At 50.2% G+C, this 14,341-nt stretch overlaps 1 protein-coding gene and 1 long non-coding RNA gene across 4 annotated transcripts in view; one reads left to right on the top strand and one right to left on the bottom strand.

Moving 5' to 3' along the window:
• The window catches only part of LOC143172774 (uncharacterized), a 33,968-nt gene extending 21,622 nt beyond the window's left edge, over nt 1-12,346 (bottom strand). The window contains exon 1 of the long non-coding RNA XR_012997410.1: nt 12,302-12,346. This is a non-coding gene — a long non-coding RNA (uncharacterized LOC143172774). The remainder of the gene's footprint in view (nt 1-12,301) is intronic.
• A 196-nt stretch (nt 12,347-12,542) lies between these two features.
• The window catches only part of SHB (SH2 domain containing adaptor protein B), a 90,877-nt gene continuing 89,078 nt past the window's right edge, over nt 12,543-14,341 (top strand). For all 3 annotated transcript variants that reach the window (XM_076361890.1, XM_076361892.1, XM_076361893.1), the window contains exon 1: nt 12,543-13,412. In XM_076361890.1, the coding sequence (XP_076218005.1) occupies nt 12,831-13,412 (582 nt within the window). In that variant the 5' untranslated portion in view covers nt 12,543-12,830. The remainder of the gene's footprint in view (nt 13,413-14,341) is intronic.

Raw genomic sequence — 14,341 nt, 5'->3', positions numbered from 1 at the left:
GGGCGGGGACAGGAGGGACGGCGGCCAAACCCCCTCACATGCAAGAGCAACCCCCGGGGAGCGCGGCGCGTTAGAAGGGTGTGGCGCGGCAGTTTGCGCAGGCGGGGCGTGCAGAGAAGGCGAGCGGGCAAGGCGCAGCCACCCTCCTGGCTCTGAAAGGCCAACTCAACTGGTAGTCGTCGCCTTCCCAGAAGAGGACCAGCTATGGTTTCCACTCAGCCGAAAGCCGTCGCCAGAAGAAATGTGGCGACCCAGATGGAGCCCTCACGCAAGCATACAGCTGTCCAGGTCTCTGGCTGCAGGGAGTGCCTGAGCCTGTCCGCTGTACCAGAGGGCAGCAGAGACGCCACCTGTGTGCGGTGTGACCAGGTGGATGATCTGCTCGGCCTGGTGGCAGAGCTGAAGGAGGAGGTGGAAAGGTTAATGAGTATCCGGGAGTGTGAGAGGGAGATAGATTGGTGGAGCCGCACCCTGCCGTCCCTGAGGCAAAGGCAGCAGATGGAGGCTCCACAAGAAGCAGAGGATCCCCTGCCCTCTTGCCACCAGGTAGAAGGAGGGGACCTAAGCAACGGGAGGGAATGGAAACAGGTCCCTGCTCGGGGTGCCACGTGAACCCTCGCCCAGCCTCCCTCACCTTCCCGGTTGCCTTTACACAACAGATATGGGGCCCTGGAACTTGAGGGCCAGGCAAACGAGGATGTAGACGAAGGTCCATCCAGGGGGTCGCCTAGGGTGAGGCAGTCAGCCCCACGCATTATGACTGCTGCTGCTAAGAAAAAAAGGAGGGTAATTGTCATAGGCAATTCCCTTCTGAGGGGAACAGAGGGCCCTATATGCCGACCGGACCTGTCCCACAGGGAAGTCTGCTGCCTCCCTGGGGCCGGGGTCAGAGACATCACTAGGAAGCTCCCTGGTCTGGTACGGTCTTCCGATTACTCCCCGCTGTTGGTTATACAGGCTGGCAGCGATGAGGTTGCAGAGAGAAGTTCTGCAGTGATCAAAAGGGACTTCAGGGCACTGGGGCGACTGGTTGAAGGATCGGGAGCACAGGTAGTGTTTTCCTCAATCCCTACAGTGGCAGGGAAGGATACTGAAAGGAACAGGAAAACACACCTGATCAACACATGGCTCAGGGGCTGGTGCCATCGGAGGAATTTTGGCTTTTTTGATCATGGGGAGGTTTACATGGCACCGGGCCTGCTGGCGACAGATGGAGTTCAGCTGTCTCACAGGGGGAAAAGAATCATTGCTCATGAATTGGCAGGGCTCATTGAGAGGGCTTTAAACTGGGTTCGAAGGGGGAAGGGGATAAAACCAGGCCCACTAGAGATGAGCCTAGGGGTGGCATGCCAATGCTGGGGGCGAAATCGATAGCCCAGCTCAAGTGCATCTACTCCAATGCACGCAGCATGGGCGGCAGACAGGAGGAGCTGGAAGCCATTGTGCAGCGGGAGAGATATGACTTAGTCGCCATCACAGAAACATGATGGGGTGACTCTCATGATTGGAGTGCTGCAATGGATGGCTATAGACTCTTCAGAAGGGACAGGCGAGGAAGGAGAGGCGGTGGGGTGGCTCTGTAAGTTAGGGAGTGTTTCAATTGTCTAGAGCTCAACGATTGTGATGATGATACAGTTGAGTGTTTATGGGTAAGGATGAGGGGGAAGGCCAACGAGGCAGATATCCTGCTGGAAGTCTGTTATAGATCACCCAACCAGGATGAAGGGGCGGATGAAGCGTTCTGCAAGTGGCTGACACAAGTCTCTCAATCGCTAGCCCTTGTTCTCATGGGGGACTTCAACTTCCCGGACGTCTGCTGGAAATACAACACGGCAGAGAGGAAGCAGTCTAGGAGGTTCCTGGAGTGTGTGGAAGACAACTTCCTGACACAGCTGGTAAGTGAGCCTACCAGGGGAGGTGCCTCGCTCGACCTGCTGTTTACAAACAGAGAAGGACTGGTGGGAGATGTGGTGGTCAGAGGCTGTCTTGGGCTTAGCGACCATGAAATGATAGAATTCTCGATTCTTGGTGAAGTAAGGAGGGGGGGCCAGCAAAACCGCAACCATGGACTTCCGGAGGGTGGACTTTGGCCTGTTCAGGATGCTGGTTGAGAGAGTCCCTTGGGAGACGGTCCTGAAGGGCAAAGGGGTCCAGGAAGGCTGGACGATCTTCAAGAAGGAAGTCTTAAAGGCACAGGAGCAGGCTGTCCCCGTACGCCATAAGAAGAATGGGCAGGGAAGACGACCGGCCTGGCTGAACGGGGAGCTCTTGCTGGGACTCAGGAAAAAAAGGAGAGTTTACCACGTGTGGAAGAAGGGGCAGGTGACTCAAGAAGAGTACAGGAATCTCGTTAGGTCGTGCAGAGAAGAAATGAGAAAGGCAAAAGCCCAGCTAGAACGCAATCTGGACGCTGTCGTTAAAGACAACAAAAAAAGTTTTTACAAATATATTAATGACAAGAAGAGAGCCAAGGAGAATCTCCATCCCTTATTGGATGCGGGGGGGAACACTGTCACCGAGGATGAGGAAAAGGCTGAGGTACTTAATGCCTTCTTTGCCCCAGTCTTTAACAGGCAGACCAGTTATCCTCAGGGTACTCGGCCCCCCGAGCTGGAAGACAGGGACGGCGAGCAGGATGAACCCCCCGTAATCCAAGAGGAAGCAGTCAACGACCTGCTACACCACCTGGATGCTCACAAGTCTACGGGGACGGATGGGATCCACCCAAGAGTGCTGAGGGAGCTGGCAGAGGTGCTCGCCAAGCCGCTCTCCATCATTTATCAGCAGTCCTGGTTAACAGGGGAGGTCCCAGACGACTGGAGGCTTGCCAATGTGACGCCCATCTACAAGAAGGGCCGGAAGGAGGATCCGGGGAACTACAGGCCTGTCAGCCTGACCTTGGTGCCGGGGAAGATTATGGAGCGGTTCATCTTGAAAGCACTCACAAAGCATGAGCGGGACAACCAGGGGATCAGGCTCAGCCAGCACGGGTTCATGAGAGGCAGGTCCTGCTTGACCAACCTGATCTCCTTCTATGACCAGGTGACCCACCTAGTGGATGAGGGAAAGGCTGTGGATGTGGTCTACCTGGACTTCAGTAAGGCCTTTGACACTGTTTCCCACAGCATTCTCCTAGAGAAGCTGGTGGCTCACGGCTTAGACAGGTGTACTCTGTGCTGGGTAAAAAACTGGCTGGACAGCCAGACCCAGAGAGTTGTGGTGAATGGAGTTAAATCCAGTTGGTGGCCGGTCACGAGCAGTGTTCCCCAGGGCTCAGTTTTGGGGCCGGTCTTGTTCAATATCTTTATTGATGAGGGGATCGAGTGCACCCTCAGTAAGTTTGCAGATGAGACCAAGTTGGGCAGGAGTGTTGATCTGCTTGAGGGTAGGAAGGCTCTGCAGAGGGACCTGGACAGGCTGGATCGATGGGCTGAGGCCAATTGTATGAGGTTCAACAAGGCCAAGTGCCGGGTCCTGCACTTCTGTCATAATAACCCCATGCAGCGCTACAGGCCTGGGGAAGAGTGGCTGGAAAGCTGCCTGTCGGAAAAGGGCCTGGGGGTGTTGGTCGACAGCCGGCTGAATATGAGCCGGCAGTGTGCCCAGGTGGCCAAGAAGGCCAATGGCATCCTGGCCTGTATCAGAAATAGTGTGGCCAGCAGGAGTAGGGATGTGATTGTGCCCCTGTACTCAGCACTGGTAAGGCCGCACCTCGAATACTGTGTTCGGTTTTGGGCCCCTCACTTCGGAAGGACGTCGAGGTGCTGGAGCGTGTCCAGAGAAGGGCAACGAGGCTGGTGAGGGGTCTGGAGAACAAGTCTTCTGAGGAGCGGCTGAGGGAACTGGCGTTGTTTAGCCTGGAGAAAAGGAGGCTGAGGGGAGACCTCATCGCTCTCTACAACTACCTGAAAGGAGGTTGTAGTGAGGTGGGTGTTGGTCTCTTCTCCCAGGTAACTAGCGATAGGACGAGAGGAAATGGCCTCAAGTTGCGCCAGGGGAGGTTTAGATTGGACGTGAGGAAAAATGTCTTTACTGAAGGAGTGGTTAAACATTGGAACAGGCTGCCCAGGGAAGTGGTTGAGTCCCCATCCCTGGAGGTATTTAAAAGACAAGTAGATGAGGTACTTAGGGACATGGTTTAGTGGGTGGTGGTGTTGGGTCAATGGTTGGACTCGATGATCTTAGAGGTCTTTTCCAACCTCAATGATTCTATGATTCTATGATTCTTAAATACGTTATCCCAGAGGCACTACCTCCGTCGCTGATTGGCTCAGCTTTGGTCAGCAGCAGGTCAGTCTTGGAGCCGGCTGGCATTAGCTCTATTGGACATAGGGGAAGCTTCTAGCAGCTTCTCGCAGAAGTCACCCCTGTAGCCCCCCACTACCAAAACCTTGCCACGCAAACCAAATACACCCAGATAAATAATCAAAATGTTCTCAACTTTTCAAGAGCTTTACAGTGGAAGGCACTGATTTTCCCAGTTCTTCTCTATGCTGTCATATTGGATATCATAGAAACATAGAATGGTTTGGTTTGGAAAGGACCTTTAAATGTCATCTAGTCCAACACTCCCTGCAATGGACAGGGACATCTTTCACTAGATCAGGTTGCTCAAAGCCCCATTCAACCTAACCTTTAACAATTCCAATGATGGGGCATCCACAACTGCTCTGAGCAACCTGTTCCAGTGTCTCACAACCCTCATCGTAAAAAATTTCTTCATATCTAAATCTACCCTCCTTCAGTCTAAAACTATTGCCCCTTGTCCTGTTACTACAGGCCCTGGCAAAAACTCTTTCTCCATCTTTCTTATAAACCCCTTTTATATATAGAAAGCCCACAGCAAGGTCTCCCCGGAGCCTTTTCTTCTCTAGGCTGAACAACCCCAACTCTCTCAGCCTTTCTTCAGAGGAGAGGTACTCCATCCCTCTGATCATTTTTGTGGCCCTTTGTCTGGACCTGCTCCAACAGGTCCAACAGGTCTTTCTTGTACTGGGGACCCGAGAGCTGGACACAGTACTCCAGGTGGGGTCTCACCAGAGCAGAGTAGAGGGGCAGAATCACCTCCCTCGACCTGCTGGACATGCTTCTTTTTATGCAGCCCAAGATATGGTTGGCTTTCTGGGCTACAAGCACACATTGCTGGCTCCTGTCCAATTTTTCATCTGCCAACATCCCCAAGTCCTTCTCTGCAGGGTTGCTCTCAATCCATTCATCCCCAGGCTGTACTGATACTGGTGATTGCCCCCACCCAGATGCAAGACCTTGCACTTGGCCTTGTTGAACTTCAGGAGGTTCACATGGGACCACTCCTCAAGCCCGTCAAGGTCCCTCCAGATGGCATCCCTTCCCTCAAACTTATCAACACCACCACTCAGCTTGGTGTCATCCACAAATTTGCTGAGGGTGCACTCAATCCCACTATCTATGTCATCAATAAAGAGATTGAACAGTACTGGTCCCAGTACGAACCTTTGAGGGACCCCGCTTGTTACTGATCCGCATTTTGACACATCTTTGGATGCAGCCATCCAGCCTGTTCCTTATCCATCTAATAGTCCACCCATCAAATCCATATCTCTCCAATTTTAGAGACAAGGATATTGTGTGGGACCATATCAAAGGCCTTAAAGAAGTCTTCTTCCTAGTAGCTGGTACAGTGCTGTGTTTTGGATTTAGGATGAGAACAAAGTTGATAACACACCAATGTTTTAGTTGTTAGTGCTTACACTAGTCAAGGACTTTTCAGCTTTCCATGCTCTACCAACTGAGAAGGCTGGAGGTGCACAAGAAGCTGGGAGGGGGCACAGCCAAACTGGCCAAAGAAACATTCCATACCATGTGACGTCACGCTCAGTACATAAACTGGGGAAAGCTGACTGGGCGGGCCACTGCTCGGGGACTGGCTGGGCATTGGTCGGCAGGTGGTGAGCAATTGCACTGTGCATCACTTGCTTTGTGTATTATTATTATTATTATTATTATTATTATTATTACATTATTTTTATTGTTATTATTATTTTATTTCAATTATTAAACTGTTTTTATCTCAACCCACAAGTTTTTGTCACTTCTACTCTTCCAATTCTCTCCCCCATCCCAGCGGGGTGGGGGGGGAGCGAGCAAGTGGCTGTGTGGTGCTCAGTTGCCAACTGAGGTTAAACCACAACAGGCCAACTCTCTTCTCTGAAACAGGCTAACAGCAGCACATCTGTGGGATCCATGCTAGGATTGCTAAGGTTCACTAACTTATAATTACTTGGAAGAGAGTCTGAACACTGAGCTGGCAAAATACACTGATGATTTAAATTTATGTAGGTTACCTACAGATAGGGAAGAGTTTGAGGATATCTCAAGAAGACCTAGAAAAACTAGGTAGATTGAGAAGCACTGACACAGTCAACTGCAAAGCAACACACAATGGGAAGACTGTAAAGTAGTGTCACCAGTAACCCCTGCTTCTGACCCCTGGTAATATGGTTAGCATAACTAACACCATTTTATAAGGCAAACAGCCATTCTCTGTGACTGAGCTGGTCACATATCACACCCCTTTCCCACCCTCATCAGCTCTTGAAGGTCCTGCGCGCGAGGCAGACTTCTCCACCTCCATATCAGCCTCAAGGTTTCTGGGTACCAAGCCACCTTCTTCCCTCCTTACTGGCCTTGAAGGTCCCAGGCACCCAGCAAACCAGGTTGTGATGACCCCGTCACAGAAAAATGAAGCATAACTGCACACAGAGAACTGTCTATAAAATCAAACAGTTACAAGATCTAAGTGGGACTTGGACCAGAACTGCTGCTGGACAGCAAAACCCATGATCCCCCAGTGGCCCGGGACACCTCCACTGTTGTCTGCTTCCTCTGAGGATTGAGTCTAGATTACAATTGTTATACTGATACTGCAAGCCAAGTATTAAGATTTGACCTTATCTGCGGAGGATCCAGGTGATTAGGAACCATAAGTTAAGGTTTGCTATAAAATTCAGTGCTATGCTATTTATAAAATTGTGCTACACTGATTCTAATTACAAAAATCCTGTGCTACTGTGATCATAAAATTCTATACTATGCTGATCATAAAATTATGTTTAAAAAACCACCTTTATTTGTAACTACAACTTAGTGCCATCATCATTCTTCTGAGGATCTGTTTGTCCCCGTAGTGTCAGGTGACAAGTAGTACAACAGCTTTCAGTTTAGGATGAATAGTGACATCTCAGTAGGGTAGCCATCAGGCATATCCCACTGGAAAATCATCCTGTTGTGCCAGTGCAGGTTTTTGGGTCAGACCATGTCCTGCCTTATGCAGCACAGGAGCACAGGAACTGGGAAGAACACAGATAGGAGAGCAGCTTCATAGAAGCACAGGATGATTTTGATTGAACAGAACCTCTAGAAATCTCTGGACCACCGCCCTGCTCAAAGCTGGGATAGTATAAATTGGTATATTCAGGGCCTTCTCCATTTGAGGTCTGAATTTCCAACAATGGACATCTCATTACCTCTCTGGGCCCCTGTACCAGAGCCCAACTTTTCACCGCTGTGCAGAGGGTCCCATTACTTCCAGGAGGTTGTGTTGCATTGGAACTCAGAACAGAGAAGAAGTCAGAAATTCTGAGATCATTGCACATTACAGCACAAAGCAGGGAAAAGTGCTTCCATCAAAGTGACAGAGCTCCCGTTTATCCAGCTGACTTCAGGCTGAATCAAGGTCCCAGCCAGGTTTTGCAACCCATGAAGAACCCTGTGCTGCTGCAGCCACATCATTATCAGAATTCATAATTTTCTGAAGGGTAGCTGGGATTGAAGGACACAATTCCAATGATTACAGACTGCTCGTGCCCAAAGCAAATCTATGATGCAGCCACCTATGATTTGTCACCTAAGCCAGAGATTTCCAGAAAGAGAGGCTCCTAGAAGATGCAGGCAGATGGCAAGTGGGATGCTTGCAAACACCCTATACTCTAATTCCAGCTGGCTTTATGAAGCTGCTTTTGCAGATTCTACAGGGCATCTATAGGTGACAAAACCCTTCAAAATCTGACTTTGAATAGCCCATGCGATACAAGAAAAATAAAGATGATTGAACCACACTGGTTCTTGGAGGGAAAGATAACATCACAAGAGTAAAATTCAAGAGGAATATTACCTGTTTCTCTTTTCCTGCACCATGAAAATATGGGACAAATTGGTTGGACTTAAATAACCAAAACATGATGGGATGAATGATGGGGTCAAGTGTACCCTGATGAAGTTTGCTGATGATACCAAACTGAGAGGGGAAGTGGACACTTTGGAAGGGAGGGCCACCTTGCAGGAAGACCTGAGTAGGCTGGAAGAGTGGGCTAACAAGAATCTCATGAAGTCCAATGAGGACAAGTGTAAGGTCTTGCACCTGGGAAAACGTAGTCCAGGAATGCAGCACAGGCTGGGATCTATCTGGCTGGGGAGCAGCTCTGTGGAAAGGGACCTGAGGGTCCTTGTGGACAACAAGATCAATATGAGTGAACAGTGTGCTGCTGCAGCAAAGAAAGCCAACAGGATGCTGCGTTGCATCAACAAGGGCATCACCAGCAGAGGTAAAGAAGTCATTATCCCACTCTAGTCAGTGCTTGTCAGGCCATACCTGGAATACTGTGTTCAGCTTTGGTCCCCACTATACAAAAAAGGTGTGGACAGGCTGGAGAGGGTTCAGAGAAGGGCCACAAAGATCATCAAAGGACTGGGAAGCCTGCCATATGAGGAAAGGCTGAGAGAACTGGGTTTGTTCAGCCTTGAGAAAAGAAGGCTTAGGGGACACCTTATCACCATGTTCCAGTATTTGAAGGGTGGCTACAAAGTAGATGGAGACTCCCTTTTTGCAAGGAGTCACATGGAAAAGACGAGGGGTAATGGGTACAAGTTACTCCTGGGGAGATTCTGATTGGACCAAAAGGAAAATTTTTCACAATAAGAAAAATCAGCCATTGGAATAATCTCCCCAGGGAAGTGGTGGATTCCCCAACATTGGACACTTTTAAGATTCAGCTGGACAGGGTGTTGGGCCATCTTGTCTAGACTGTGCTTTTGCCAAGAAAAGTTGGACCAGATGACCCTTGAGGTCCCTTCCAACCTGGTATTCTATGATGATCACAGTATGAGCACTTCACCTTACTCAAGAATAAACTAGTTGCTGGAAGATGTCATTCTGGAAAGTAGAAAAATCAGATCGTCCTAGTAATCCCGCGTTTAGTCATACACATACACAAAAAGGAAAATACTCAGAATTTTGATAGCCTGTGGGTAACAAACTGATCTGTAATCATTACCTGAATATGATGCAATATGCACAAACAGGAGGAAGTCAAATGCATCATGGATGCTACACACCCTTTCTGAACTAGCTGACATTAGTCACTAAGAAAGAAGCATATCAAGAAACAGAACATTTCTCTGTTTTGTGATGGCAGTTCTTAGTGTGCTGAATGTTTGTGATCTTTTGCCTAGCCCAAAGCCATAATAACCTGACGGATTTTCCTCCTTTCCAGCTTTGTTGTGGATATTTCAATGTGAAGAGCTGATCAATACTAAAAATATTGGACTCCTTTTCTTGTAGGATAACTGTGAAGTTAGATATGGCAGCACTGCTTGAGTGTTATTAATCCAGGAAGTTCTTTGCTCTGTATGTCACTTGCTACTTTTTCTTCTTTATCTTAATTTGAAATGCACTGCATGTACTGCAACATTTATTACACATAGAAACCAGAAGCATGAGAGGAAACAAATGTCTTGTGAATTCCAGAGCAGTTGCTACTTAACTTCATTATTTAATTAAATTAATATGATTAGGAGTGTGCACACTTAGCACAAATAAATTACTTGTGTGCAATAATATACATGTATCAAATGGCAGCTCTTCATTTGGTCTCAGTGGAGATAAGAATCTCTTTATTACTCATTCTCTAAGTTGAAACAAATTGCAGTTGGTACTTCAAGAGCTGCAGAGCCAAGCAGAAGCAGATGTTCAATTCAGATCCTAACATTTTAGGATTTGTTATTTCAGAGAAGTTTTAAGAAAGTTGTCTTTCACCACTACCCTTCCATCCCTACGTTTGGTAAAAAAAAAATGCCAGAAACCAACCAACCAGAACTCATAACTCCAGTCAAAGCTCTGAAAAGATGAAGCCTGGTTCCTCCAAAAAGCCATGTGAAAACGACTCACAGCAGGGACTAGGAGTGCTGCAGGTGCAGATATACCCTGCATGAGCAGACTGGGGTTGGAAAGCAGCCTGTGCACATCCATGAGTGCTGTGGTCCTTGCAGACTCAGGTTGGAACAACCTCTGACATTGGCATGCTCCACCAGCAATAGAAACATTAATCTCATTTCTCTGCTATGCCTGTCTTGCAGATTCTTCTGTTTTCATTTATAGGCTTTTCCTGGGGTTACCAAATAACCCCATATTTCCTATCCTCCCACATTGCTAAGATTTGATGGTAGGTAAATTAAGAGGACCTCTGAAATATTGGAGAAGCTGCCCTGCATTGGCATCATTTTGCCCACCTGTCACTCCAAGCTGCCCGTCAATGCAGCGGAGAAAATGTAGTTCCTCATTAAGCCACAAGGGACAGTATTGGTCTGAGTTTGGGATACTCCTGGGGCCTTCCTGCCCCACCCATGCCTCCATGCTGGAGCCAAATTCTTGGTGGAAAGACTGGCAGAACAGCAATTAGGGAGCTGCTAGACTTGTGGGTAATGAGAGTTTTAAAGAAGTTGAAACTCATCTTGCTTCCGGGCAAAATCTCACCCTTGTATAAAGGGCCTAGAACATGCCATTCCTAGAAACAGCAACTGTTGGGAGTCTTGCAACCCCCTGAAAAACACTGGTACTAGCCAGTCAAGAAACAGGACACTTCTCAGGCTCAGGCTTAGAAGTTGCTCTGAAAAAAATTAAAGTCAGACGGGATGAATATGCTGAGCAGAGATGGGAGAACAGCACTAAGGATGTAAAACCACAAGTTTTTCCAGTTGCCCAAGCCAGTAAAGGGAGCATGCTATCCTCCTTTCCACACAAGCTGATGGCAATGCTGCAGGAAATCCTGCCAGGAAGGAATTATAATTGAACCCTGTATTTACAGTGGAGGAGCTCTGTTCCCAGGAGGTCACTAAAACATACAGACACACTTATATTGAGCAAGCTGCATGATAATGATCAAACTCAGGGAACTCCTTTGCATTCAAAAGAGACAATGAGGCTTCCTATAGAGAATGTGCAGCCAAAAGCAAGGTTAAAATGGTCCATAAAACCAGATAAAAACTTCACATGAACATCCAATCCATCTTTAACTCATGAAGATAATTAGCTTATGAAGATAACTCTATTCTGCCCTCAGAATTCATCACTGGGAGTGGGAGTGTAAAATGTACTACAGGTATGATTCTGATGTTGGGCTTCAATGATGCCAACAGGACACTGCACAGGTGTTTGCCAAAATGCAACAGGGCACTACACAGGTGACTTATAATGAGCAGTAGATAAAGGGTTCCTCTTCTCTCCCCTCCCCTATTCTGAATATAAGAAGATAAGAAGAGATCCATCTCCCAAGTGATTAAAAGCAACAGTGTAAAATGTGACTAGCTCCTGACATCTTCACACCACTCTCCAAACACTGCATAACATTACCTTTCCCATCTTCAAAAGGGGCTTACATCTCAATTCTAATTTCAGGCCACTCTTCTGCCCAGAAAGCATGTTAGGACCTCTGCTGTTCATGTTAAGAACATGTCCGTGCACTTGGGAAAGGCATCTACTGACAAAATACACAATATCCTGTTTGCTTAGCATTAGCCCTAGCCAACAACAGGGCTTGGTGCCCTTTGATAGGGGCCAGTTGGGCCCAGTCTAAGACCCCTTACACCACTGAGGGGAAGGGGGACATAGAAGTAGCGGTTCTAGAAAAGTCAGAGCTCAAACTGTGGAGACAGTGGCTGAGACCACATCACCCTGGCTGCAGGTGTCATGGCTCCTCCAGACGACAAGCTAGAGGACAGACAGAGGCTCCTGAACCTCAGGCCAGCTAGGAAAGGAAAAGCACCCATGCCTCCTGCCTCCTCACGGTAGCAGCTCCGCTCCCCCGCCCTTTCACACGCGCAGAACGGAAGCCTCGGCGGGTCCTGCGGAGCGCAGGAAAAGGCCATGCCGACACCTCCCCGCTCCACGGAGACGCTTGCTTCTGCTGCTGCTGCTGCTGCTGCTGCTGCTGCTGATGATGATGATGATGATGATGATGATGCGCGTCCCGTCCCTCCCAGGGCTTACGAGGAGACAGCGATGAGCCCCGGAACGGGCCCCCTCCGAGACGCTCGGCCAGCCCTCTTCCCGCTCCCCGGCCAGGGCGGAGCACACCGCACAGCCACCGCCCGCCGGCACCTGGCCCGGCCCCTCCCGGCTCTCCCCGCCCCCGGCGGTGGGCGGGCCCTGGCGGCGAGGCCTGCATGCAGATGCGTCCCCCGCCTCCCCGGTGCGTGCTGAGGTCAGGCCGGGCTGTGCTGCATGCGCGGAGGAGCAGGGGCCGCGCTCGCGAGAGCCCGGGAGCTGTGGGGGAGGGCGCGGAGCTACGGTGAGCGCCCGGCTCGGGTCGGGAACGGTTCCGTCCCGCTGGGAAGTCGGGCGCCTAAGCGGGGCCCTTCCAGTCGTTGGCAGCGGAAGAGCGGCGTGTGCGCGGAGGGGGGCGGCTGGTCCGCCCCGCCGCCCTGCTTCTCCATGCGGGCGGCGGCGGTGAGCGGGGCTGGCGCGCGGGGCGCCGGGGGCAGAGCGCGGTGCTGACAGGCCTCGGCCGGGAGAGACGATGGCCAAATGGCTGAATAAGTACTTCAGCCTGGGCAATAACAAGACCAAGAGTCCCCCGCAGCCTCCCCGGCCCGACTACCGAGAGAAACGCAACGGTGCCAGCAGCATGTCCCGCCCCGAAGGGCCTCCGCACCTCCACCTTCACCACCACACCTCGCCTGGTTTCCCGCATCGCCGCCTGCGCGACGACACCAGTGACCTGCTCCGCGCCTACCGTGCCCAGAAAGACCGCGACTTCGAGGACCCCTACAGCGGGCCCGGCTCGTCCCTGCGCAAGTTGCGCGCCATGTGTCGCCCGGACTACTCCACACCCGAGGACCTGGGCGAGGCAGCCCCCAAGGCTTTCTCCTCCTCGTCATGCTGCGCCGCACCCCCCGCCACCTGCGCAGCTGGCTCCCCTCACCTCTTTCGCAGCCACAGCGAGCGCCGCCCAGCAACACCGCCCAACGTGAAGTACATCTCCCCCAAGCACCGGCTTATCAAGGTCGAGAGCGGCAGTGGCAGCGATGGCGCAGGCCAGAAGCTCAATAAGGGCTCCAAGCAGCTGGCGACCTCTGTCCCCTCTGCCATGAAAGATAAAGTAAGTGTTGTGCTCCTGTTTCCGCCCCTGTAGACTAGATAGTAGGGCTGGGGCTATGTCAGTCCCTGGAAGGATTTTTGGTGAGGGGTCTAGCTGCTGTCTGAATGCATCTGGAGTGGCCACTGCTCTCCCATGCTTCACTGGGTGGCCTGGCCCCTTTTAACATCTCGGGGCAGGCAGGGCATGTGCAAGGCTTGCACACGAAGTGGTGGTGCCCTGTTCTCTGGGCTTTCAAACTCACCTCCCTTCTGATGCGTCAGGTTTGCAGGTGTGCCTAGCCCTGCTTTTGGGGCACAGTGCACTGCAAACCTCATGACTGGTACCAAGGCTCTTGGGTTGGCATGCTCCTGCAGAACAGGATGTGAGTCTCTGAGGGGGCGTTTGGGGAGCCCTAGAGTCACCTGAGAAGCCCCGTGCTTGTGACCCAAAGTTGTGGCCTCAGCCCCATTGCATGTGTATGGAGCAGTCATATACAAAAAATAATTAAAAAAAAAATCTGATGCCATCTCAAGTCGGACCGCCTGTTTTTAAGGAGACAGTTTGTCATGTGTTCAGTAATAACTCCTTTGCCTCCTAGTTCAGTGTCAAAGGTGAAGTAGCTGAAAGTCCCGTGTTACAACAGCATCATAACTTCCACGATAATTGTGTTTCCAACTGACAGGTACCTGAAGCAAACTCTATATCTACTGGCTCAGGTGCAAATGTTCTCCTATCTTTTACTGGTTGTTCTCTACAAATATTAACAAAATACTGTAGACACAGCACTAGAAAGTGCTGGGCTCAGGAACTCAGGTTACAGCTGGGAGGCTTTGCAGAGGGAAGTAGCATTAATTATTTTGTATCATTACATATAAATGTGTATAAAGCACATATCCCCCCACCTCTGTTGGTCCTGTGAGTATAGTTTAGTTTTTTCATATGTTGGAATT

This window comes from Aptenodytes patagonicus, chromosome Z, assembly GCF_965638725.1.
Source record: "Aptenodytes patagonicus chromosome Z, bAptPat1.pri.cur, whole genome shotgun sequence".
Classification (NCBI taxonomy): Eukaryota; Metazoa; Chordata; class Aves; order Sphenisciformes; family Spheniscidae; genus Aptenodytes; species Aptenodytes patagonicus.
This window is presented reverse-complemented; position numbering and strand designations above follow the sequence as displayed.